Here is a 24,877-nt window from a genome sequence, read left to right as displayed (position 1 = left end):
GCGTCTTTTCCGGCGCACGGCGCACGATATCGTGGGACCGATGCCGGCTGGGAAGTCGTACAATCGAGAGGGGAGAGTGTATAAAGAGCTGGATCAAGAGCGGCATCACGCAGGGGATTCCGGTTGACTTGGCTGAGGAGGGGGACGACGAGGAAGCGGGTGGTATGGAACAGTGGCGACAGTCAACACCTTGCTCCTCCTAGGACTAAGGTCATTACATGTTAAGATTATTAATTAGATGACGTCACTTTGCGTATTCCATACGTATGGAATAAGCTTCCATACGAGGTCCATTCCATATTCCATATTCCATACAGGCCTGTATGGAGTATGGAGTATGGATAGAAAGCCTGGGCTTTTGAAGCCTACGTCCAACGGCAATTCAGCACATCCATATGCATTATCCATCGAGATAACGATCGAGCACTTCAGGCGGAATACTTGGCCTGGATTAAGTTAAAGGGTATCGAAGACGAGCCCACCGCACCCGACACACCGGCACAAAACGGTCCTGCCGAGCGATCTGGGGGGGTAGTGGGCAGCCAATCTCGCACCATGCAGGTTGGTGCCAACCTTCCAGACGAACTATGGCCCGAGACCTGGAAGACGGCGGTATACTTGCATAACAGATCGCCGCAGCAGGCCTACAACTGGAAGACGCCATTCGAGCGGCTGCACCAGTGGTTACGCGAGAACAACCGCGACACGGGGTACCTTCAGACGCAGCCGGATATCACCCACCTGAAGGCGTACGGATGCCGCGCCTATCCGCTGACGAGAGAAGCCCTGAAGAAAAAGCAGAAGAAACAATTGAAGACCCACCCCCATGCTGAGGTCGGGTATCTGGTCGGATACGATTCCACCAACATCTTCAGGATCTGGATCCCAGAAAGACAGGAAGTGCGACGAGTTCGTGATGTAACTTTCGACGAAACCTGTTGCTATGATCCAAAGGATCATCAGCCCCAATCTCCACCTGTTGTTGAGCCGCTTCAGGTTCAGCTTCCCGCGCACATCGAAAGCGACTCGGAGCTCGACGAAAACGAAGTTCTCGGGTTACAGGCACATGGCGAGTCCGGCGCGGAAGACGACGACAGGTCGACACGATCGGCTTCAGTTGAGTCGACAGTATGGGTTGGAGGCAGGCCCATTAACGAGGAGGATGCAGCCGCAGAGCTTCGCGAATGCGAAGAGCAAGTCGCAAGCCAGACGGGGTATCCCACACCAGACGAGAGTCAGAGAGGCTCTCAGCACCTGCATGACAACCACGATCGATCCGAAACATGTGAGAACGACCAGCCCAGACGCAAGTCAGCGCGTCAAAGAAATCAAACCGAGCGAGCTCGCGAAGCCGCCGCTGGTTCATTCACAGTATACAGAAGCAGCTTCTTCACTGGCCGTGAGCAGAAACTGCACCGCAAAAGCCTTCCTCCAGAACCGAGAAACTACCATGAGCTTACCAACCACCGGTTCGAGCAAGACTTCAGAAGCGCCATGGAGATTGAGTGGACAAGCGTCAACAAGCGTGGAACGGTTCAACCGATCCCAAGGGACCAGGCAACTGGCCAAGTCCTGCCACTCACTTGGGTGTTCAAATACAAGTTTGACAAACACGGATACCTCCAGAAGTTCAAAGCACGGATCTGCGTTCGAGGCGATCTGCAGCAGCCAGGATCCAAGGATACCTACGCAGCCACCCTCGCAGGACGTTCATTCCGAATCCTAATGGCAATCACTGCCAAATTTGACCTAGAAACGAGACAGCTCGATGCGATCAACGCATTCACCAACAGTGTACTTGACGAAGACGTCTACGTACAATTTCCGGACGGCTACCGTCGCCGCGGATGGGTTCTCAAATTGCTACGAGCATTGTACGGACTCAGACGCTCACCTCTGCTATGGCAGAAAGATTTAACTGCAGCTTTTGAGAAGCTTGGTCTCAGACAAAGCCAGGAAGAACCATGTCTCTTCACCAACAATTGGCTCACCGTCTTTTTCTTTGTTGACGACATCGTTCTCCTGCATCGCGCGAGGCATCAACGTGCCGCCGATGAATTCATCATCAAGCTCAAAGCCCAATACGAAATGAAGGACCTTGGAGAACTCAAGTGGTTCCTGGGCATCCGCGTCCTGAGAAACAGAGCAGCTCGCAAGCTGTGGCTCTGCCAGGACTCGTACATCGAGAAAATTGTCAACCAATACGGTATCGCTAAGCGCGATCACCTCAAGGGTAATTTGTTCCCCTCAAATGAACTCCAGCCTCGGGAGGACCAGGCAACGCCAAATCAGGTCCACCGCTATCAGCAGAAGGTCGGCTCCGTCAATTATGTCGCGGTCATCACAAGGCCAGACATCGCCAAGCCGGTCTCCAAATTGGCAGAACATCTGCTTAACCCATCCGAAAAGCACGATCACCTAGCAGATCGACTGATGGAGTACCTTTGGTCGACTCGTTACCTCGCTATTCAATTCAGCGGGAACGGATCCACGGATCTGATCAAGGTCAACCACAGTAGCGTTCCACGAGAACTTCGCATCGCGTCAGATGCAGCATTCGCAGACGATCCCGAGACTCGAAAGTCATCACAGGGACATGTCATCACATTGTTCGGCGGACCAGTCAGCTGGAAGGCCAGCAAACAAAACACGGTCACAACCTCGTCCACCGAAGCAGAGCTCCTGGCCTTCACAAGCACGGCTAAGGAAGCCATAGCCATGCAACGTCTGTTCCAACAGATCAACCTCACGTTGGATCATCCACTCCAAATTGAATGCGACAACCAGCAAACGATCAGACTAGTCACAGCCGATCTCCCACGGCTGAAAACACAGCTCAAACATGTTGATGTCCACAATTGCTGGGCAAGACAGGCATATCAGCAGAACCAATTTCACGTCTCCTATACACCGTCCACGGAGATGGTTGCGGACGGACTCACGAAGGTCTTGCCAGATCAAAAGTTCAAACGATTCGTTGAACAACTCGCACTCGTTGACATTCAGAGTGTCCTCGAAACACAGACCGGATCAGACAGCGACTAAGGTCGCAGAACACACTCTCTCGCGCCTTGATTCTCTCTTAGATTTACAGTTTGAACAAGTTCAACCTGGGGGGGTATGTCAATATCAAGCCGCTCATTCACGTAGACCGTTACCAGCACTGCTGCCTACTATCGGTGGCGATAGCTTCAGGCAACCTGGCTTCTGCCTGTCGTGTCTCAGATGCCTGCCTCAATCGGCACAGGTATAAAATACCGACTACAGTCAATCGTTAGATAGAAGAATCAAGAGTCTTTTGTTGCCCAATTCGCTGGGGACCTTCTGCCCGGTCGTCAGTTAGTCATGCACACGTGCAGTGCGACATCCCACTTAGTAAAATGCGTTCCCTCGTCCATCTTGGCATAGATTTTATGACAGCAAGGGATGCCAAGTTCTACCGAAACTGAGCAGCCCTCATCACACTCTCCCAAATGCACGGGGAGCGGATCATTTCTTGTCGACATTGCCTTCTCTGCTGTCCGATGTTGCCTTGCGATCAGCCCAATTGCCATGGACGAGATCGTGGTTCGCAGGTCTCCCAGATACTCTGAGCTTGAGCCGAGATACCTGCGGTCAGTCAAAACCTCGTCCTCTGCGCTAGCGTGAGCGAAGTCCCGCTCCTGGTCGCTCAGCATGTCCTGGATCGCCTCAACTAGCCGATAGAGATTGCTCATGCCATTCAGAAGGTAGCTCTTGACGTTGTTATTGCTCGCTTCTGTGCCAGACGTGACCCGAATGCTAAAGTTGCGATATTTGCGGATAAAGCACCGCGCCCACTGAGCCCTAACGGGCATGTACGTTCCATGGAGGTATCGTAGGATAGCCCGCTGGTCATCAAATTCCCGGCATAGTTCAGACCACGCCTTCTCATGAGCTTCTTGGGTCTCAGCGAGCATGACATGCTTCCACATCATGAGCACCCCACGGTAGCTATGAGGAATATCCTCCGCCACTGGCTCGTGGATGAAGCGCCGGTCTTTGGGGCTGAGCTTTGCGCGCGCTTGTGTGTAGGCTGTGTTCTCATCGCGGGCATCATCGCTGCTAGTACTGCTGTCAGGCTCGGCGTCCGTGACCCACTTCTGCTTCGCCTTAAGCAGGACGTTAGAAATGATGTGATGGATACACAGCTGCTGTTGTGCCTCTGGGAACTGGTCATTCAGGGCGGCTTTCATTGCGTCGTCGAAGTCGGTGATAATAACGTCCGGGGTTCGGATCAGGTGCCGCTCTGTCAATTGCCGGATGCTTTCGGACAGGAACTGGAATCCTTCCCGTCTCTCGTTGTCGATCAAGCCGAATGCAGCATTGTAAACCGTCCCTAGGCAAGTTTGCCCGGTCGCTTGGAACAGCGGAAGCTTGAAGCGGTTGGTGTTGTATGTGTTATCAAAGCTCATAACCTCGGGGAATCGTTGCCACATTTTGAGGCAGTAGGGGAACGTCCACACAATACCGAGAAGGCGGTTCGAGTTGTTGTCGGCCCACTTTACAAGGTAGGGAATTTTCTTCTCGTCAAAGAGCTTGATGAGAGCCGCGGTAGGCGTATACCCATTGAGTTTGTCGCAGTTTATGAGGGCTCTGGCGTTGTAGATATCTTTCCGTGTAAAAACAGTCTCAGGATGTTGCTCCTGGACGACGGCCCGTACATCTCGGGCCCGGATCCCAACTCTGCGGCTTGTTGATTCAACGGTAGCCCTAATGGCTGCAGTGAGCCTCCTATGGGAAGGATGCGCGGATGGCCCGATGCTGCGGCCGTGGTTGTGCTGGCTGTGTTCAGGTTTTGCGTGCTCTCGCAAAAGCCACTTGCCCTCTTCTTTTGCCTCAGCAATCACCATCCACCGACAGCCACACTTACGGGATCTGCGTTGCCGGATCCCTGCGCCTTCAGTAGCTCGAGGATCCCCGAATCGGTCGCACTGAAATGAGTATCTGATTTTCCGGCCTTTATGAGAGTGACCGTTCCGTCGAACGATGCCAAATCCATGAGCCTTTGCGAAGGCATTCACCGTGTCGAAGAGTACCTCGGCTGATGGCGTTGGATCGCCTGGGATTGAGGGATTTGGGATGGGGTCGGGCGTAGGCGACAAGGATTGTTGGGATTGTGAATGTCGGTCCGATGCCTCGGGAGACTGAGTAGATGGCCTTAGACGAGGGACTCGAGGCGGCGAATATGGCGGCGGCGACTCGTATGCATCGGATGTAAGTGGTGACCAACCCCACCTTTCGCGCCATTGGCGTACCCGTTCATATGACCGAGCAAGTTCTGTGGTCAGTGTTCTGCCTTCGCCGATAACCTCGCGCGCCAGCCGCAAGGCTGACTCGAACCCAGGCCCCGTCGCGGGCGGTGTCCTTGAAGCAGAGTGCAGGGGAGAGTCAGACGCAAACGGGTCGGTTTCAGGTCCAGGTATAGGGGCTCTAACTCGCTGTGATCGCGGTAGTGCGGACAGGAAATCGTTCGAAAGATATATCTCATGATCGAAACGGAGCTCCCACCACGACTCATGGAGTCCCTGCGATCCGCGAGGGTGCGGCGCGGTTGTGAACGATCTCGGGTAAGATGCGAAAAGATTTCCGAGCGCATCCTCGTCGCCTAATCCATAGTACTGGCCAATGCTTGCGGCACTAGCAGCCGACTGCGGGCTATCCACAGTCGTTGACGGGCTGCAGCTGCTCTGTCGGGAGTGTCGCCGTCGTTTCAGTGGACGCGGTCCCTCCCTTGGACTGGGTGTTCGAGCTCGTTTTCCTAAATTGCGCCCTGAAATAGTCCGAAGATCGGATTGGGGCATATTGAACGGTGCGTCGCCGAGCTTCGGAGCCTTCTCAGCCTTGGGGAGGTCGGTTATACGTAGTCATCTGATGAAAGCAGATCGCGTCGGTCGCATCGTTTCCCAAGGGATACTCGTAGACGCGAGTACAAATGAACCCCATTGCAGGAATCCAGCTGTACTAACAAAAGCGGACCACGACCAATCAGAACTCGCAAAAGTCACGCCCGTGTAAGGGCGACGCCCGTGTAGCCAAAACGTCACGCCAGTATAGGCCAGCACACGCGCGCCATCTACGACGCTCTGAACGCCAAGGAGTCCAGGATACTGATACAGCTACGAACAGGAAAGTGCAGGCTCAACAGGTACCTGCACAGCATCAGGGCAACAGGGACGGACCAATGCAGCTGCGGCCAAGCACCGGAGACAGTCGAGCATTTCCTATTTCGCTGCAGGCGCTGGAACTCGGAAAGAGAAGGCATGATACGGTACAATCGGACTAAGATGGGGAACTTGTCTTTCTTCCTGGGAGGCAAGTCTGGATCGGATGGCGAGCGATGGCAGCCTGACATGGCGGCTGTCCGAACGACGATCAAGTTTGCAATGGCAACAGGAAGGCTGGATGCAGACATGTGAACAGGCGGATCTGCGATGAATTGGACAAATGGACAGGAACCAAGCGCCTAACATCCTAGTCGTGCAGCCTCGCACTGACCGACCAAGCTCCAGCTGCCGACGATGGGACGCTGGGCACTCTGGGGGAATGACCTCAGGGCAGGACTGTCAGTTCGCGGAATAAGGCTGCAGGGGCCAAGGAAGGAAACCATTGTTGGGCTTTAGGTGTACGGCCTTCACGTTAGAATGAGCAGATAGCGCACCGTTCTGGCCCTTTAGGGATAACCCCTCCGGGCGTAAATAAAGTACATTACATTACATTGCCAAATAAAGAACTCTCCCCTGTAAAAACCCCGCTCTTCTTGCAGCTGTTACCAGCTTGTTAGAGAAGCGGGGTAATTGCAGGCCAAGCGACCATGCTTTGGCTTGGTAGGCCTTGACTAGGCGCTAACAAGCACGAATGAAGGACTTTGGAGAGTTCGACTTCATTTCGAAAGCTAGTCACGACCATGCTGCTGGGCCGTGGGTGATGTCACGGACAGTGGGAACGAAGCCATAGGCGGAGCCGTTGATGGGTCCGGCCATTGGGCACGCGAATGACGACAGGACTATGAGACGACGAGACGAAATTGTGGCCTGCGGGCCAATTTGCGACCATCGACATACAATACTGACAGCATACCCTTCTGTCTCAACATTTCTTTTCAGCGCCATCCCTCTACCTACATGGTTAGGTTAGCTCCATCGAACGGCTATGGGCAGATGGGCTCTTCGTCAAAGGCGGCGGAGGAGAGTGGCCTGTGCGGCATCGGACAGGCTCCAGAATTCTGAAAGGACAGGTCAAGCTACGAAGAACAGATCGAAGGGTTTAAGAAAAGTTTTAAGCACAGAGTCAAGAGACAAAAAACGACGAGCACAAAATGATGATAGGACGACAATGTGGGGCTTTGGGTGTAAAGAATCGAGCGTATGGGAATGTAAATAGATGCAGCGTTGAGGCCCTATGGGTGACCCCCCCCGGGCGTAATACATTACCATTACCATTACCATTACCATTGCCAAATAAAGTACATTACATTACATTCCCCCACCAATAACGACGCGTTATGCCCATCCCATGGAACTCCAAGTCCTCCTACTGAACCACCGCCACGCTGCCTATCGCCTAAACGGAAAACACTGCTACTCTACTTCGCGTCCGGGTTCGCTTGAGTCAAACGAGCTTGCCAAGCGACGACAGCAATCGAGATGAAAGATTTCATCGGTACTCTGAAGCAGCTGTTCCAAGGGCCGTTCTGTGGGACACCGGAGGGAAAGACCAGGGTTGCAGTAGTAGTAGTAGTAGTAGTAGTAGTAGTAGTAGTAGTAGTAGTAGTAGTAGTAGTAGTAGTAGTAGTAGTAGTAGTAGTAGTAGTAGTAGTAGTAGTAGTAGTAGTAGTAGTAGTAGTAGTAGTAGTAGTAGTAGTAGTAGTAGTAGTAGTAGTAGTAGTAGTAGTAGTAGTAGTAGTAGTAGTAGTAGTAGTAGTAGTAGTAGTAGTAGTAGTAGTAGTAGTAGTAGTAGTAGTGTGTTTTCCGTCCAGCGGCCGTGAGGAGTCCTCTGGAGGCAGCGAGTCTAATTCCTACCATACAGGCAGCGATGCGATTAGGATACCACCGTGCTTAGCGATTTATATAGAAGGCTGGAACGAGACACAGGAACGATAACCAGCCATCCGTCGGAAAGGGCAAGACGAAAGGCAATGGCAATGGAATGCTCGACAACCCCATTTGGAGGCTCAGCTACACGGCCCCCGGAAGGCGGCCTCCGTAGTAAAGTGGTTCGGCCCGTATATTAATTGCCTTGATAAATGGGCGGTGTCTAGGCCCTATAGGGAGTTCCTTCCGGGCGGAATAGATCCGTCCATCCATCCATCAAACGGGGCAAGTGATGTAGCTCGTTGACACAAAGGGCAGTACCGCGCGATGGACCGTTGTCGCCAAGCCGAGAGACGTGCAATTCCTCCAAATATGTCAAGCGCTTCTCGATCTCCGCCACCCTTCTTTCTGCGTCAGTCAATCGTATATCTTTGTTCACTGCGTCGTATTTCTGCTCAAGGTCTGTTGAGACGGCGCAGAGCTCCGATCGATCCGTAATATCGACAAGGGTTGGGCCATGATCATGGTCCTGGAGTATGGTGAGGTGCCACTTGCTGTGAGATTTGGCCGGACATAGAGCAACAGCTTTGAAAGGACAAGTGAATTTCTCGCCCGAAACTCCACTGCTATTGTTTGAACGGTGTGTGCATCGGTACTCCCGTCGTGTCGGTTTGCCGGCGCGGTAATTTGAAGATCTCAACGTAGAAACTTTCCGTCCATGTTCGTGGGACCGAAGGTACGGTAGCAGACCATCACAGGAATTGAAAATTGCATGTGGCATAATCTCGTGAGGTTTGAAGGGTGTCGAAACGAGTGCCTGCGAGTTGCGCATTTGCAAGTAGCGTGAATGAGGCATGAGGAAGCTGTAACAAAGACAGACGAATCGAGAACGAACTTGTAACGAGCCGTGGTACGACGTGAATTTTCGGTGCGGCACACAGAGAGCGACCAATGTCCAGGGGTGAGATGTTGGGTTTATACAGTGCCACAGCAGTCGCCGACCGAGTGGATCAAGAAGGTGCGTCAAAGACAGCAGCACCCTGAGACCTGGAAACTACGCTAGGTTCTTTTCGTCGGCCATATGAGCATGATAGCCGCGCATGGTCGTGGTTGAATCTCTCGTGGTAGTCGGCAAAGTCTCCGTGACGAGATCGTGCCGCGAGCAGGTGGTGGAGCAGTGGTCGTGGGAGCTCTAGCTCTGGTGGGCAGCCCGGAAAGTCCGCATTAAACTAAGTATCCCTGCTTGTTGTCGGAACAGGCTTTATTCTCGCGCATTGTGAGGCCAAGTATGGTCCGTGAGTAGGTCTCAGTGGGCAATGCTCAGAACGCCAAAGTTAGTCCAATCCTCCTGTAGCATCACAAAACCTGACCACTGAGTTGTAAGAACAGATATTATCGTCCCCTGCCTGGAGGATAGCCAGACAGACCTTAAATGCGGTGGGACGAAGCAGGACTTACAGCCTGCTCCCATTCGAAGCCTCGGGCGTTGCGGCACTTTGCACGTGCAGGCCGGCATCTTCTGTGTGGCATTGATCCACCCATTCGCACCGCAGGACGTCGGGCATAATGCACCACCGCGATCATATCTCTCTCTGCCTAGCGATAACGTTCCATACTTGAAACTCGCGGTCACTTGACCCGTGCAGCCAGCCGTAAGATATGGTGCATGACTGAAACAACACTCACCTAATTGCCATGCACAGAGGTGGCCGGATCCATCGGGATCATTCATGCAGTGGATCTAATATTGATCCATATCAGATCTGGGTCAGACCATGCTGCAGCCACGGAAGGAGCTCAGCGCGCTGTCCATTTCGGTCTCGATCGCTATCGCGCCGTCATAAGCACTCTAGAACGTAATGGATCCAACACGCAAGGTGCATTCCTTCGACATGCGGTACGCGGCCCAACTCCACCCCCTTCACATAGTCATCGGGCACATTGACATACCGCTGTTTAGAACTAGCAGGATCTAGATATACAGTACGGTACTCCACTTTGGGCCATGTACAAAATGCAGTGTCATACCACACTGCTGGAAAATGCCACGAATGGCCTGACTTGTGACAGCATATTGCTGCGGACTAGATGCCGGCGGCCTTGGCGCTCACAATCTTACGATATGAGTGATGACTATTATGCGGCTCGGGCCAAGGCTTAGACCTGCCATCTCACGTGCAAGGTACTGCGGATTCCCTTGACATGACTGGTGGTGTGGCCTTTGCTTCCAGTGGAGCTTGTCGCTTCCGCAACATTCACAACATACACCATGGTCTCCAGGCAAGTCTCGGTAGGCGGGAATGGGCGGCCCCCTTGCTCGAAGCAGCCCAAATATTTCGTCCGGCTTGATAGGAACTCGGTCAATTGCCCTTTACCCGCCGTCGACGCGTATCGGGATGCAGTCATTACCATTTTTCGCTATTTCAGCCTTGATCTCGTCGGATTCATATCACCGTATCCGTTGATATCCTCCCGCGCCCGCCACCGTCTCAACTCGATGGCCGTGTGAGCTTCCCGCGCGCGAATTCACTGCCGAGTGTTTGGAAAAGGTCATCTTCTCGCCAACGCCCTTGTTGGTCCTACTGGACTGCGATCTCGTGGTACGTACGCTGTTACCCGGCTGATTGGACTGGACAGTATGAAACCTTGGATCTCGTAGGTGCTTCGGCTCGGACCATGTAGCGTGGAATGCTCTGCTTGTTGTTCATTGGTGAAAAGGGGCTGGTCAAGAAGTTGGACGCATACTTGCGCTCTCTTTACGCCCGTTGCTGTTCCTCAAACAAAGGACCAAGGATGACTTTTGCTGTTGGCACCGGCCGCATTTGTAAACATCAAGCCGCTCATTCACGAAGACCGTTAACAGCACCGCTGCCTACCAAGGGTGGGAATAACTTCACGCAGCACGGCTTCTGCCTGCCATATCTCAGATGCCTACGGCCAATCCAAGGCTTCAACACCAACCGGCAGAGGTATAAATTACCAACCGTAGTCGCGCATTAGATAGAAGAATCAAGAGTTTTTCGCTGCCCAAATTCACTGGGGACCTTCTGCCCGATCGTCAGTCAGTTATGCACACATGCCGTGCGACAAACTGTGTGTAGTAAACCCGATTTAAGACGTAGTTCGTGCCGTTTTGACATACTTCTCCGGGTGATGTGCTTATGTTTGTGCACGTGGGGAAACATATGTCATCGCCGGGCTGTTGGGGAAGAGCGAGACATAGATCTTGCGGCTTAGCGACTTTCACTTGCAGCGTTAGCGGTTACCTCAGTATTTCTGTAGATTGATAATCTTTCGACGCATATTCGAGCAAAGAGCTCAAAACTTCCTGATTTCCGATGTAGTAACTAGGGAGCCGCGCTTTCAGGTCCAACGATACGATATGATACGATGATTATTTAACGTCCGGGAGCTATAGCAGCTGGAAGCCCCTATTGGGGCAAAGGACGTGCTAGGCTGCTGATTCTAATGTACAAAGATGCTGCTGGATCAGGTTGTATGGCGGCTGGTTGTCTAGGTTGGCAGCTACGGCAGCCTATAGAGGTCACTGGCGCAAAACTCAAAATCGCACCAGAAATTGGACAAAATGGGTTAGTGGCTTTACCGGGACACAGTGTAGTACATCAAGCCTTGTACCCTACCAACTGAAGCACGATTTTAGCCGTGCCAGGGCAGGCTCTCAGGGGCGGCAACGCGCTGGCCAACATTTCGCTAGTCCACGGCCATTGCTCACCATATCAAGTTTCCCAGTGGCAATGCGAATGTCGCCATCCTCGCAAGGATTCCACGTCCAAATGCCTGGATTAGTGAGCTTCTTCGCCAGGAGATGGCAGAAACATTTTCGGCAACTCTCATCGGCCGGGTTCCGCACGGGGCGATGGGAGTGCGGGCGCGTGGCCCGGCGGTCGACCGTGGCCGGCCCGCTGCGGGGCATGACCACTGATGACCCCTGAAGGTGCACAACTGGGCGACGCGCCCGCTGCGCGAATCAGGGACGGCAACGGTCCGCCGTGTCATGGCTCAGCGCCTGACCTAAACTGGCATAGCCGCTCTACCACAAAACATTAAGCACAGTGGCAGGCAAGTAATCCCTACTTCACGAATGAGCTGGAATATGTTGCAAATCAGGTTGGGGTGTCTATGATCGTTCGTCGGAAGTTTTGGCCTCTTCATTTTGTTGACTTGTGAAGCGGTCTGTTGCAAGAGACGGGCCTCGGGTGCCAAAGCCAATAACCGGGTATGGCTGCAGGCTGCACAGGTGCAACCTTCAGGCACAGCACAGTTGCCTACAGTGAGTCATGCCTATGGCCTCAATGGCACAAGTAAAAGAACAGCAGCTTCATGCCAGTATCAGATAGGAAATCAAGCATTCCTTGTCCCACGGGTTTCCTCCCTAAGTGTTGATGTCCGCGCTTTTTGGCCCTGCGTGCAGGGTAGTGCTGTGGGCGGCCTGCGACCCTTTCGACCTCCTCTCTGGAATTTCTGCCATGGCACGAGATGCGAAACAGGTAACAGACGAAGTCCATGCATGGCTCAATAAAAATGCCTGGAATGTCCGGCCATCAATTGCCCAGCGCAAGTTGGGCGATAACTCTGTAGACATTATGGCGCTGGCCGCTTTGCAGCCTTGTTCCCGAGGCCAACATCCTTTTCGCACATCCTCACTCCGCTGTCCTGCAGTAGGTTGGTACCTGTTTAGAGTCGGCCGAAAGTACCTGCAGGACGATGGCGCACCCATGCTAGGCCCGAAATGGGTTTTGCGCCAGTGCGCCCTATCGGCCTCCGTAGCCGAGGGTGAGGGGGTGGCGGCGCTCCAGCACGTTTCGGAGCTTTTGGGCGATTGCCGCGCCGAGTTCGAGGGGTTCAAGCAAATGATCCGGGGACAGAGCGAGCTGATCCGCACCCAGCAAGAGACCATCCAAGACCTGAAGGAGGCTTCCGAGGAGCAGCAGAGTTTGATTCAGGACCTAAAGCTTGCGTTGGAGGATACCAAACAGCATATGGGCCTGGAACTGAAGCGACTGAGCGACAAACTGGAAGCTATCACGGCGCGCACTTCCGTTACCCCGCCGCGATCTTTCGCTGAGGTGGCGGGGTCGCAACGGCCGTCGCAGCCCGCAACCGTGACGCCTAGCCAGTGATGTAATTAATCGCCCGGATTAATTAGCGATTCAATGAATCTGAATCGGAGCTTGGATTATTTATCTGAATCGCAGGCCTACAGGATTAATTAAGTTTCAGGCGATTAATTAAAGTGGGGCAAGCTATCGTATTCCCACTTGATTGGTTCCGTTGGACGCATTCGCGTGGCCGTCGCCACGCGGAGACACGGAGGTTGCGAGTGGTGTACTTATCACATAGAAGATTTAACCTATACCCGTGAGCCAGATTTACGGGAAGCATCCAGCAGCATTGCTTCAGTTCCGCTATAACGTGTTGAACAATTATGCAATGCCACTGCCCCAACTATCATGGTTTCGGCGGATTCATCATGTGCCCTTACCGAGGATCTGGACAGTCGGTCCGGAGCCAAGAGGCCGCGCGAAGACTCCGGCGTCTGTCGAGAGTCTGCACCAACTTCCGAGATCTCTGATACTGTATCATCAAGAAAGCGCGTTCGCACCCCAACAGCAATCGATATCTGGGCGGAAAGCCGACAGCCAGCGAAAAACGAGCCTGAGCGGAACAGGCACGGTCAGAAAATATGGTATTGCAAACGGTGTGCCTACTCTCAAACAGCACACAACAGAGTTCGCGATCACCTCCGGGACAAACACTACATCCGAATTTCCAAAAGACGGACTGCAAAAATGATTGACCAAGAAAACGCGATCGACAGGCTATTTGAGCAACAAGCTGCGAGACAGGAAGGGCATGATATTGAGCAGGAGCATCATCTTGTTGCGGCGGTGGATGACGAGTTGTACAACCAAGCCCTGGTCAACCTTTTGACGGCGCATAGCCTGCCGCACAGCCTGGTCGAGTGGCCTGAGTGGTACGCCATGCTCCACACAGTCAACTACATGGCTCCAGGAGTCGTTACGCAAAGTCGGGGACAAGTCCCCAAGCTACTGGAAGCCAGCTTTATCACGCATCGCGAAAAATTGAGATCAAAGCTGAAGTCCTCACTTACACAGGTGCACTTTAGCATTGACATCTGGTCCTCTCCCAACCACCACAGCCTCCTCGGGATCGTGGCCCACTTCATTGATCGAGAGTACCGGCAGTTGCGCAAGGCCTTGCTTGCGCTCCGGGAGCTTGAGGGCGCGCATAGTGGGGAAGCAATTGCAGAGACCTTCCTCACGGTCATTGACTCCTACGGACTGCATGACCAGGTTAGGTACTTTACGCTTGACAACGCTTATAACAACGACACAATGCTGCAAGCCGTTGCAAAGGCCTGCGACTTCGACACCGCCCATCGCCGACTCCGCTGTAACGGACACATCATCAATCTAGCTGTACAGGCGTTCTTGTTCGGCAGGAATAAGGATGCGTCGGATGAAGCATTGCGCCAGGTGTCACAGCTATCCAAGAACGAACAGGAGGGTATTGCTGAAAGGCGAGACGCGGCAACTGCATGGCGGCGCCATGGCGCACTTGGGATGCTTCACAACCTTGTGGTATGGATACGCTCATCTTCCCAACGCTATCAAGCGTTCTCCAAAGCTGCCGGTCGCATTATTCCCCAGGATAACTCCACCAGGTGGAACTCCTGGTATTTGATGATTCACGTTGCGATAGAAGTCCGCAAAGAAGTGAACAACTTTATCGACGGCCACTACACGGAAGGCGACATCAGCCTCGATTATCTTCACCCCGAGCACTGGCAGGAGCTTCAGGAGATCCATGACTTTCTGCAGCCATTCCACGAGATCACCAAAGACACCCAATGGGACAATTCATCTCTAGATGAGGTGATTTGCTCTATGGATTTTCTCATCACGCATTACAAAGCCTCCACGGAGAAGTTTCGACACAGCCTTGTCATGACTGATCGCATTATGACCAGTTGGTACAAGTTCGACGACTATTACAGGCGCACAGATGACTCTCCAGTCTACGCCGCCGCAATCTTGCTCCATCCGAGTCTCCGACGGGCACATCTGCAGGAGGCGTGGAAAGATCAGTCACAGTATATCGGCCCAGCTGTTGAGGCCGTTCGCAAGTTGTGGGAAGATTACAAGCCGCTGCAATTGCCGACACTTAACGAGGACCTTTCAGCATACGAGGCGTACAAACAACGGATCTATCAACCGCCGTCTTCCCATGACGAATTCAATCGCTTTATAGATGGCCCAGCCTTGCCCATAGGCTCGTCATCTGCTCTTTCTTGGTGGCTTGAGCCAACCCAAGCAACTTCGTTTCCAAACCTGTACCGCCTTGCCGTCAACATTTTCTCAATACCAGCAATGTCTGCCGAGGCGGAACGAGTGTTTAGTGGAGCGCGCCGGACAATAACCTGGGATAGAAGTCGGTTGTCCGTGAAAACGATAGAGCAAACAGAGTGCTTAAAGCACTGGATGAAGAGTGGCTTGCTGGACCGCGCCTTCAAGTCCCCTGTCACAACTGACGTTTACGGAGACAGAGATGGTAGAAGGGCCTCCAACGACTCATCCCAGGAAGCTGAAGCACCACTGTCAGCGGCTAAGGAAGCGTACGACAGCCAAAGTTAATTAATCACTGAATCGTTAATTAATCATTGAATCCTACTCCCGATTCAGTAATTAATCTGAATCCTTGGCCCGATTCAGATTAATTGATTAATTACATGCCTGCGCCTAGCAAGACGGCGGCCGCCCCTCTCGCCGGTTCGCTCTATTGCACGATTGACACGTCGCGAGTGGAAGAAGCGAACAGAGAGCGTGTGCAGGTGGGAGAAGTCCGGCAAGCCATTGAACTAGAGATGAGGGCCAAGGACGGCCGGGCAGCTTGGCGGTGCGCGGCGGTCGTGAGGGACGCCCGGGCCGCGGAGCGCATCAAGGTAATCTGCAGAGACGAAAACGAACTAGAGCAGGTAAAAGAGGCTGCACAGAAGACAGCCGTCGTCGGCGCAAGAGTCATGCGAGATCAGCTCTATCCAGTGAAAGTGGACAATGCGAACAGGAGCAGGGTGCTCGATGCAAAAGGAAACGTGCTGCCAGGGGCGACCGAAGCTCTTGGTGCGGAGAACAATGTCAACATCGCCAAGGTGTCTTGGCTGAGCAACAAAGAGTCGGGAAAAGCCTACGGATCGATGGTGGTCTATGTCAACAAGGAGAGCGACGCGAGGCGGCTCGTCGACGGCCATTACTTCGACCTGGCCGGCGAGTCGGCTACCACGAACGTGTTTGAGCGACGCACCGGACCCGTGCAGTGCTACAACTGCCAGACCATTGGGCACAAATCGTTCCAGTGTAAGAACGCGCAACTCTGCGGAAGATGTGCGATGCCGGGACATCAGCGCAAGGCGTGTCAAGCGGCAGAACCGAGATGCGTGCCCTGCGGTGGGCCGCACGAGTCGCTCGCCCGGAACTGTCGTATGCGGAACACGCGCAGCAATGATGAGTAAGACCTTGAGCATCTTACAACTCAATGTGCGAAAGCGAGAGCCGGTCCAGCAAAGCTTGATGAATGACGTCGGACTCAAAGACTATGGGGTGTTGGCGGTCTCGGAGCCATACGCAAAACTAGTGGATGGCAGGGTTGTCACCAGCCCGATGTGGCACAGTAACTGGACAAAGTTGATACCTACACAGAGACACGATGCGCTTTGGCCGATCCGGAGCATGCTCTGGGTGAGGAGCGATCTTGAAGCGGAGCAGGTCCCTGTTCCCTCGGCGGACCTCACAGCAGCGGTGCTTCGGCTGCCGGAGAGGGATGTTCTGGTCGTGTCTGTGTATGTGCAAGGAAAGAGCCCGGAGATGCTGATCTCTGCCATGAATGCACTGCACGAACTGATCAGATCGTTCCGCGACGGCGCCGGCAGGCGCGCCGATGTGGTGTTGGCGGGAGACTTCAATCGGCATGACCTGCTCTGGGCCGGCGACGACGTCTCGGCCAGGAGGCAAGGTGAAGGTGAACCGATCATAGACCTCATGAATGAGCACGGCTTTCGGGGCCTGCTGCCGAGGGGAACGAGGACATGGCAAGGCTCGGGCCAGGAGAGCACCATCGACCTGATATTGACCACCTCGGAGCTGGCAGACGAAATGATGATCTGCGCCCCGCACACGACGGATCACGGGTCAGACCACCGGGCAATACAGACGACCTTCGACGTAGCGCTGCCCGAGCGGGTCACGACACCAAGGTTGATGTTCAAGAACGCGCCTTGGAATCTCATCAGGACAAGAGTGGAGGAGGGCCTCAGGGAGCTTTCGTGGACGGCCGGTGTGCAAGCACAGACCGACCAGCTCATGCGCGTTGTCGTATTGGCGATCGATGACCTTACGCCACGGGCAGAACCTACGCCTTACGCCAAGCGTTGGTGGACGAGGGATCTGACGCAGCTGCGCCGGTCATATACGTTCTGGCGAAATCAAGCCAGGACGCAACGGCGGGCGAGTCAGGTGTGCTCGGATTTGGAACGACGAGCGAAGGAAGCAGCAAAGGAACATCACGACGCTATTCGGAGACAGAGGAAGGCGCACTGGGACGACTTCCTTGCCGAGGATACCAACATATGGAAGGCCGCCAAATATCTGGAACCTGGACAGGACACCATGAGCGACAAAGTGCCGCCACTGAAGAAGGAGGATGGAACCATGACCAGAAACAAGGCGGAACAAGCAGAGCAGCTACTCGACAGAGAACAGGACCTTCGAGATCTCAAGTTGAGGTCTCTATTGCTTCGTAGATAGTTTCATCGAATCTCTTTGTTCGCGCGGCGGGGCGCTGCCCAGAATCATGGCGGACCCTGGTGGGACCCAGGTGGGGGTGGGGCACTTTAGCCCAGCGTCGCGGTTGACGCGTTCGACGCGTGGCACGACGCCAAACGGAAAGGTTCAGGATACGCTTCGATCGCTCGAAAACGCAACAGCAAAAGTGGCAGAACGACCGGCAAGGCGATCGACGCGAATTCTGGGGACGGAAAACGAATCGGAATATGTGGACGACCAGAAGAAGGCTCCTAAGTATGGCGAGACCGGGAAGGCAATGCTCCAGAGGGTGTTGGAAATGCTTGGGAAGATGGGAGGTGAGATTGGAGAGCTGAAGCAGCGGATAACCGAGCAGAACGACACGATCTGCAAACAGAGCAACGTCATCAAGGGACAGGAGGATCTGATTCGAGAACTCCAAACCCAGATGAAGGAATCGAGCGACGAGCTCCATCGCGAGAATAAGGAAGCACGGGTCGAGCTCCAGAACACGCAGAAAGAGCTCCAGGCTACCAAGGAAGAACTCAAGCACATCCGAACCCAACTGGAAGCCCTGAGTGCAGCAGCTGCGTCAAACCAGAGTAGCGCGCGAGCCTCGTTCGCTGAGGTGGCCAGGTCACCGCCAACGAGCGAGCCAACGAATCTGCGCAGCCTGTCGATGCAATCAACGCCGCCCTCATTCAGCGACACGCTCTATTGCACGATCGACACGTCACGAGTCGAACAAGCAAACAAAAGCCGAGCGCAAGCGGGGCAGATCCGCCAGGCAATTGAGAGCGAGATGAGGGCGAAACAGGGCCAGGACGCCTGGAGATGCGCCGCAGTGGTTAAGGACGCCCGGAACACGGACCGCGTAAAGATCATATGCAGAGATGAGACTGAACTGCAGCAGGTTAAGGAAGTCGCCCAAAAGACGGCTGTGGTCGGGGCGCGCGTTATGAGGGGCCAACTTTACCCGGTCAAGATCGACAACGCCAACCGCACGGCGGTCTTGGATACGGAGGGAAACGTACTGGCCGGGGCAGCCGAGGCGCTAGGCACCGAGAACAACGTGACCATCGGTAAAATTTCTTGGCTGAGCAACAAGGAATCGGGAAAGGCATACGGATCGATGGTGGTTTATGTCACCAAGGGCAGCGACGCGAAGAAACTCCTGGACGGCCACTATTTCGACCTTGCAGGAGAATCGGCCATCACGAACGTCTTCGAACCACGGGCGGGCCCGATCCAGTGCTTCAATTGTCAAGAGATCGGTCACAAAGCGTACACATGCAAGAAACCACGGGCGGGCCCGATCCAGTGCTTCAATTGTCAAGAGATCGGTCACAAAGCGTACACATGCAAGAAACCACGGGTTTGCGGGAAATGCGCGGGGCTGGGGCACCACCACAAAGACTGCAGGGTGGCAGAGCCAAAGTGCGTGCCCTGTGGCGGTGCGCACGAATCGTTCAGTTGGAAATGCCGGGTGAGGAACTCAAGCAGCAATGCATAAGTGCTTGCGCATCCTACAGCTCAACGTGCGAAAGCAGGAACCAGTACAACTGAGTTTGATGAATGACGGCGACCTGAGGGAGTTTGGAGTGATAGCGGTCTCGGAGCCGTACGCGCGCACGGTGGATGGCAGGGTGACAACGAGCCCGACGGGACACAGGAACTGGACGAAGATGATACCAACAAGCACACACGACGCACCGTGGCCTATCCGGAGCATGTTGTGGGTCCGAAGTGACATTGAGGCAGAACAGATGCCCATCCAGTCGGCCGACCTCACGGCCGCGGTGCTGCGACTGCCCGCAAGGGACGTATTGGTGGTATCGGTATACGTGGAATGGAACAACGACCAGGCGCTGACGGCCGCGATGACGCTCTTGGATGGCCTGATCCGAAAATTCCGTGATGGGACCGGCAGGCGTACGGACGTGGTGCTGGCAGGTGATTTTAACCGCCACGACTTCCTCTGGGGCGGGGATGAGGTCTCGGCGAGAAGGCAAGGCGAGGGTGAGCCCATCATCGACCTTATGAGCGAGCATGGCCTCTGCAGCCTGCTGCCAAGGGGCACGAAGACGTGGCAGGGCCCGGAGAGCGAGAGCACGATCGATCTGGTGCTCGCGACGTCGGAGCTGGCGGATGAGATGGTGGCATGCGCCATACACCCGACCGAGCATGGATCGGATCACCGAGCGATCCAGACAACATTCGACGTCGAGATGCCAGAACGGAGCGCGCCGGAGCGGCTCCTGTTCAAGAATGCTCCCTGGATCATGATTGCAGCGAAAGTGGAAGATGACCTGCGGCCGCTTCCCTGGACCGTCGACGTGCAGACACAGGCGGATCAGCTGATGCGACTCGTCCTGGAGGCAATACACGAGTTGACGCCTCGAGCACCACCGCTTCCATATGCAAAACGCTGGTGGACCAAAGACCTGACGCGACTGCGGCGGGCGTATACCTTCTGGCGGAACCAAGCGAGAACGCAGCGGCGCGCTGGTTCGGCTCGGCCGGACTTGGAGCAACGAGCCAAAGAAGCCGCCAAAGAATACCATGACGCCATCAGGAAGCAAAAGACATCACACTGGGACGAATTTGTTGCCGAGGACGTGAACATCTGGAAGGCCGCCAAGTACCTCAAACCTAGCAAGGACGTGGCCGACGACAAGGTGCCGCCCCTGAGGCGGGCAGACGGCTCTACGACGGGAGACAAGGCAGACCAGGTAGAGGAACTGCTTGCCACGTTCTTCCCGCCCTTACCGGCGAGGATCGAGGCCGAAGGGGAGCGCCCACAACGGGCACCGGTGCCCATGCCAGACCTGACCCTGGAAGAGATTGAGGAGAAGGTGATGGCGGCAAAGCCGTGGAAGGCGCCTGGGGAGGACGGCCTACCAGCGATTGTGTGGAAGAAACTTTGGCATGTCGTGAAGTACCGGGTGTGGACTCTTTTCGATTCGTCGATTTGAGACGGTGTTGTGCCTCACCAGTGGCGCACGGCAAAGATCATCCCGCTGAAGAAGCCGGAGAGAGGAGACTACACGGTAGCCAAGGCGTGGCGGCCGATCTCGCTCTTGTCGACCCTCGGGAAGGTCTTGGAAGCAGTGGTCGCGGAACGCCTCTCCTAAGCAGTGGAGGCCTACGGGCTCCTTCCTGCCAACCACTTCGGGGCGAGGAAACGACGGTCGGCCGACCAGGCGCTGATGCTCCTGCAAGAACAGATCTACAAGGCCTGGCGGATGGGCAGGGTGCTCAGCCTCATTAGCTTCGATGTGAAAGGCGCCTACAACGGGGTGTGCAAGGAACGACTACTAGAGAGGCTGCGGGCCAGAGGGATACCCGAGGGGCTAGTACGGTGGATCGGTGCCTTCTGTTCCGAGCGGTCAGCATCCATCGTGGTGAACGGACAGGCATCAGACAGACAGGCGCTGCCGCAAGCAGGGCTTCCACAGGGCTCACCGCTGTCACCTATTCTGTTTCTCTTTTTCAACGCCGACCTGGTGCAGAGAAAGATCAGCACGGCGGGTGGCTCGGTCGCCTTCGTTGACGATTACTCGGCCTGGGTGACGGGCCCGACGGCAGAGGCAAACCGGGCGGGCCTCGAGTCAATCATCAACGATGCGCTCGAGTGGGAGAAACGCAGTGGTGCAACGTTTGAGGCGGACAAGACGACCATCATCCACTTCACACGAATGGCCGAGCGCAACAGTGAGACGGCATACACGATCAAAGGACAAGAAGTCAAACCGACGAGCAGTGCCAAAATTCTGGGAGTGATCATGGACTCCGAGCTGCGGTACAAGGAGCACATGGCTAGAGCCGCGGCCAAGGGACTTTCCGTTGCAATGGACCTACGACGATTGAGGATGGCCTCTCCGCGGATGGCACGGCAGCTGTTCGTGGCGACGGTAGCACCTACTGTGGACTACGCCTCCAATGTTTGGTCGCACACGTGCGGCTTGAGGGAAGCGGCCTGGCTGGACAAGGCGCAGAGAGTGGGAGCGCAGGCCATCACCGGAACGTTCCGGACGGTTGCAACGGCAGTGGCCGAGGCCGAGGCCAGCAGGCTTTCTATCCATACTCCATACTCCATACAGGCCTGTATGGAATATGGAATATGGAATGGACCTCGTATGGAAGCTTATTCCATACGTATGGAATACGCAAAGTGACGTCATCTAATTAATAATCTTAACATGTAATGACCTTAGTCCTAGGAGGAGCAAGGTGTTGACTGTCGCCACTGTTCCATACCACCCGCTTCCTCGTCGTCCCCCTCCTCAGCCAAGTCAACCGGAATCCCCTGCGTGATGCCGCTCTTGATCCAGCTCTTTATACACTCTCCCCTCTCGATTGTACGACTTCCCAGCCGGCATCGGTCCCACGATATCGTGCGCCGTGCGCCGGAAAAGACGCGCTCTGGCTCAGCTGACATGGCGGGTATTGAGAGGATGTCGATGGCCATTCTAGATAGGCGGGGATATCGTTGCTGCTGCTCCTCTCTCAGCCACCAAGCGAGCGGGGAGCAATCGATGGCGACCGGACTTTCTGCAGTGAAAGCTTTGTACTCGTCGAGGTTGCACATGGCTGGGCTAACGACATCCAGCTCTCGAGCAAGCAGGTCATACTCGTCGAGCGCCTGTAGGCTATCTCGTAACTCGGGCGTTGTGGTTGTAATCGGCAGTCCCTGATAATGATCCTCCCAGTACTTCTTCACGCCGTCAAGGACTGGTTTGTGCCACGCTTTCGGCCAGTTCTTCCTGATGTGGGCCATCCGCCTCGACGGGTGGAGTATCATGGCTGCCCCGTAAGCAGGGCTCTCGTCTGTAAGCTGGTAATACTTGTCAAATACAGCCCACGAGGCTGCAATGCAACTTCGGAGACAGTGATTGTCGGACAGTCTTTGGAACGTTTGTGTGTAATGCTTGTGAAGAACGTCCATGGTGAAGAGCGTCCGGTCTAGAGTGGCATAGCGGCCCTCCGTGAGCAGAGTAATCTTCCAGAAGGGCTGAAGAAAGGCGCGTGTTTCCTGAAGGACTCTCCACTCATTCGGGGTGAGATAGTCGTCCTGCACGTCCTCGTAATATTTTCTCAGGTACCACTCCACGTGCTCCTGGAGATCCAGAGTAACGTCGAGAAGAATGAACCATGAATTCCAGCGCGTATCATTGTCAAGCCCCAAGGACCTTCCTGCGCGCTTCCTAAATAGGTTCCATCGATAGTCATTCTCGCGCATATGCACGGCGATGTTGTGGACTTTGCCAAGCGGCCCTAGTCGACGCCAGCCAAGCGCTTTTTGCGCCCTGACCCTCTCCGCAAAGTCACTGCCAAACGCAACTTCGTCGTCGCTCTCGATCTGTTCCAAAGCTGCCTGTGCGGCCTCTTTGGAGTCCATGAACAGGAATGCTTGCACAGCGAGATTGATGACGTGACCATGGCATCGAATCCTCTGCTTCTTTGCCTCCCAATTGATACCTTTCCTCCGCAGATGCTCGCTGAGCAGACGACAGAGCTTGTCGTTGGAACCATGATTATCGCCGGTGTAGAAGCCGATCTTATTCCAGATGTTGTAGTCATCGAGCACATGCTGAATCAACTTCCACTGCTCAGCTGCGCCGTGGCTGCCGGGCCCATCGATGCCCGGTAGCTCTGACAGGGCAAGTAGCGCCTGCAGTGTCTCTCTGGCATCCGTGTCCACAAATTTGACGCAAATACCAAGGAATGCTTTGTGGTTTGGAGCTGACCAGACATCGGCGGAGAGATGGAGCTTCGAGGGCGAGGATTGGAGCTTTCTCCGCAGGATATCCTTGTGCACACAGTAGGAATTGGAGACCAGCTTTTGAATGGAGCCGTGTGAGAGGCTTACAAGATCCTCCGCAGTGTAGTTGACCGCACAAATAAGCGCGTGTAGTTCTGGCCAAGAGCTACAATTGTAGGAGAGATTGCGGACTGTGACGAGCTGCATCAGGGCTTCGAGCGCTGCCTTGCGATTGACTGCAGCTCGAAGAGTCTCCTCTTGTCTCGCTGATTGCTTCGCAGCATTTACTTCGCCTGCCTTGGCGAAAGCATCCTGTATGAGGTTGTCGCGCTGTTTCTTGATCGGATGATCGGGGGCAAGGAGCTCAATTCCGTGGACCTTGAGCAAGTGGCGGCGAAACGTAGTCGAGACGGTCGTGGAATAGGTGGGATCCCGGCAATGCATACAGTAATAGATCTTCTCGTTCTTCCGGGGGCAGCGCGCTGGCTCTGCGTCCTGTGGCTCGCGGGCGTGCGCCCAAGTGTTGGCTGTTGCCTTCCGTTTTCGAGTCTTACGGACGCTGGCGTCAGAGGGGTTCAGTGGAACAGAAGTTGGAGATGAGCGAGGCTCAATAGTGGACGATGGCGACCCCACATGGCTAGTAAAGCCACCCGAAAGGCGGGAGGACTGCTGGGACATGCCGCGCCGACCGCATCACGATGTGTCGTGTTCATGCTGTTCTCGAACTGGAAACATGATGGAAGCTCCCGGTAATTTCAATACCCCTGAACTGGTTCGGTAGGGTTAACATTTTTCCGGTCTTATTCCATACGTATGGAATACGAACAGCCCGTATGGAATATGGAGTATGGAGTATGGAATATTCCATACTCCATCACTTATTCCATCCGCGTATGGATAGAAAGCCTGGAGGCCAGTATACAACCAGTACAAGAAAGGCACCGGCAAGCTGCCACGAGACTGTGTATCACGCTCCGAACTCTGCCGAGAACTCATCCACTGGGGAGGTTCAAAGTTAAAGTAAGCAAGCGATTTGCGTCGCCGATGCAAAAGATCGCATCGATGCTGGCAGAGGCGGACGTGGACCGGATGGAAGTCATTCACGAATACGCCCTGGCACCATGGAGCGATCGCATGCAGGTGGTGGGCGAGCCCGACCAGGTGGAGGTGGTGACGCTGAACAAGGTGGAAGGAATCGTCATTGCTACATCCAGCTCGCAAAG

The 24,877-nt window shown here is 54.6% G+C and overlaps 3 protein-coding genes across 3 annotated transcripts; 2 read left to right on the top strand and 1 right to left on the bottom strand.

The window, feature by feature from the left end:
• Positions 1-7,598: 7,598 nt before the first annotated feature.
• PLICBS_000057 (poly (ADP-ribose) polymerase, member 12) lies at positions 7,599-8,042 on the bottom strand (the record flags this gene model as incomplete). Its single annotated transcript, XM_065599491.1, has 1 exon — positions 7,599-8,042. The coding sequence occupies one exon, from the start codon at positions 8,040-8,042 to the stop codon at positions 7,599-7,601; it is 444 nt and encodes a 147-aa protein (XP_065455563.1).
• Positions 8,043-12,787: 4,745 nt separating this feature from the next.
• Positions 12,788-13,192, top strand: PLICBS_000056 (uncharacterized protein; the record flags this gene model as incomplete). The annotated part of the gene is made up of 1 exon (XM_065599490.1): positions 12,788-13,192. One exon carries the CDS (start codon positions 12,788-12,790, stop codon positions 13,190-13,192), a length of 405 nt encoding a protein of 134 aa, XP_065455562.1.
• Positions 13,193-17,939: 4,747 nt separating this feature from the next.
• Positions 17,940-18,468, top strand: PLICBS_000055 (uncharacterized protein; the record flags this gene model as incomplete). Its single annotated transcript, XM_065599489.1, has 1 exon — positions 17,940-18,468. A coding segment is annotated over one exon (529 nt), but the record flags the coding sequence as incomplete, so codon positions are not given.
• Between the last annotated feature and the right edge of the window lie 6,409 nt (positions 18,469-24,877).

This window comes from Purpureocillium lilacinum (genome assembly GCF_023168085.1).
Source record: "Purpureocillium lilacinum CBS 284.36 DNA, scaffold_1, whole genome shotgun sequence".
NCBI classification, from domain to species: domain Eukaryota; kingdom Fungi; phylum Ascomycota; class Sordariomycetes; order Hypocreales; family Ophiocordycipitaceae; genus Purpureocillium; species Purpureocillium lilacinum.
This window is presented reverse-complemented; position numbering and strand designations above follow the sequence as displayed.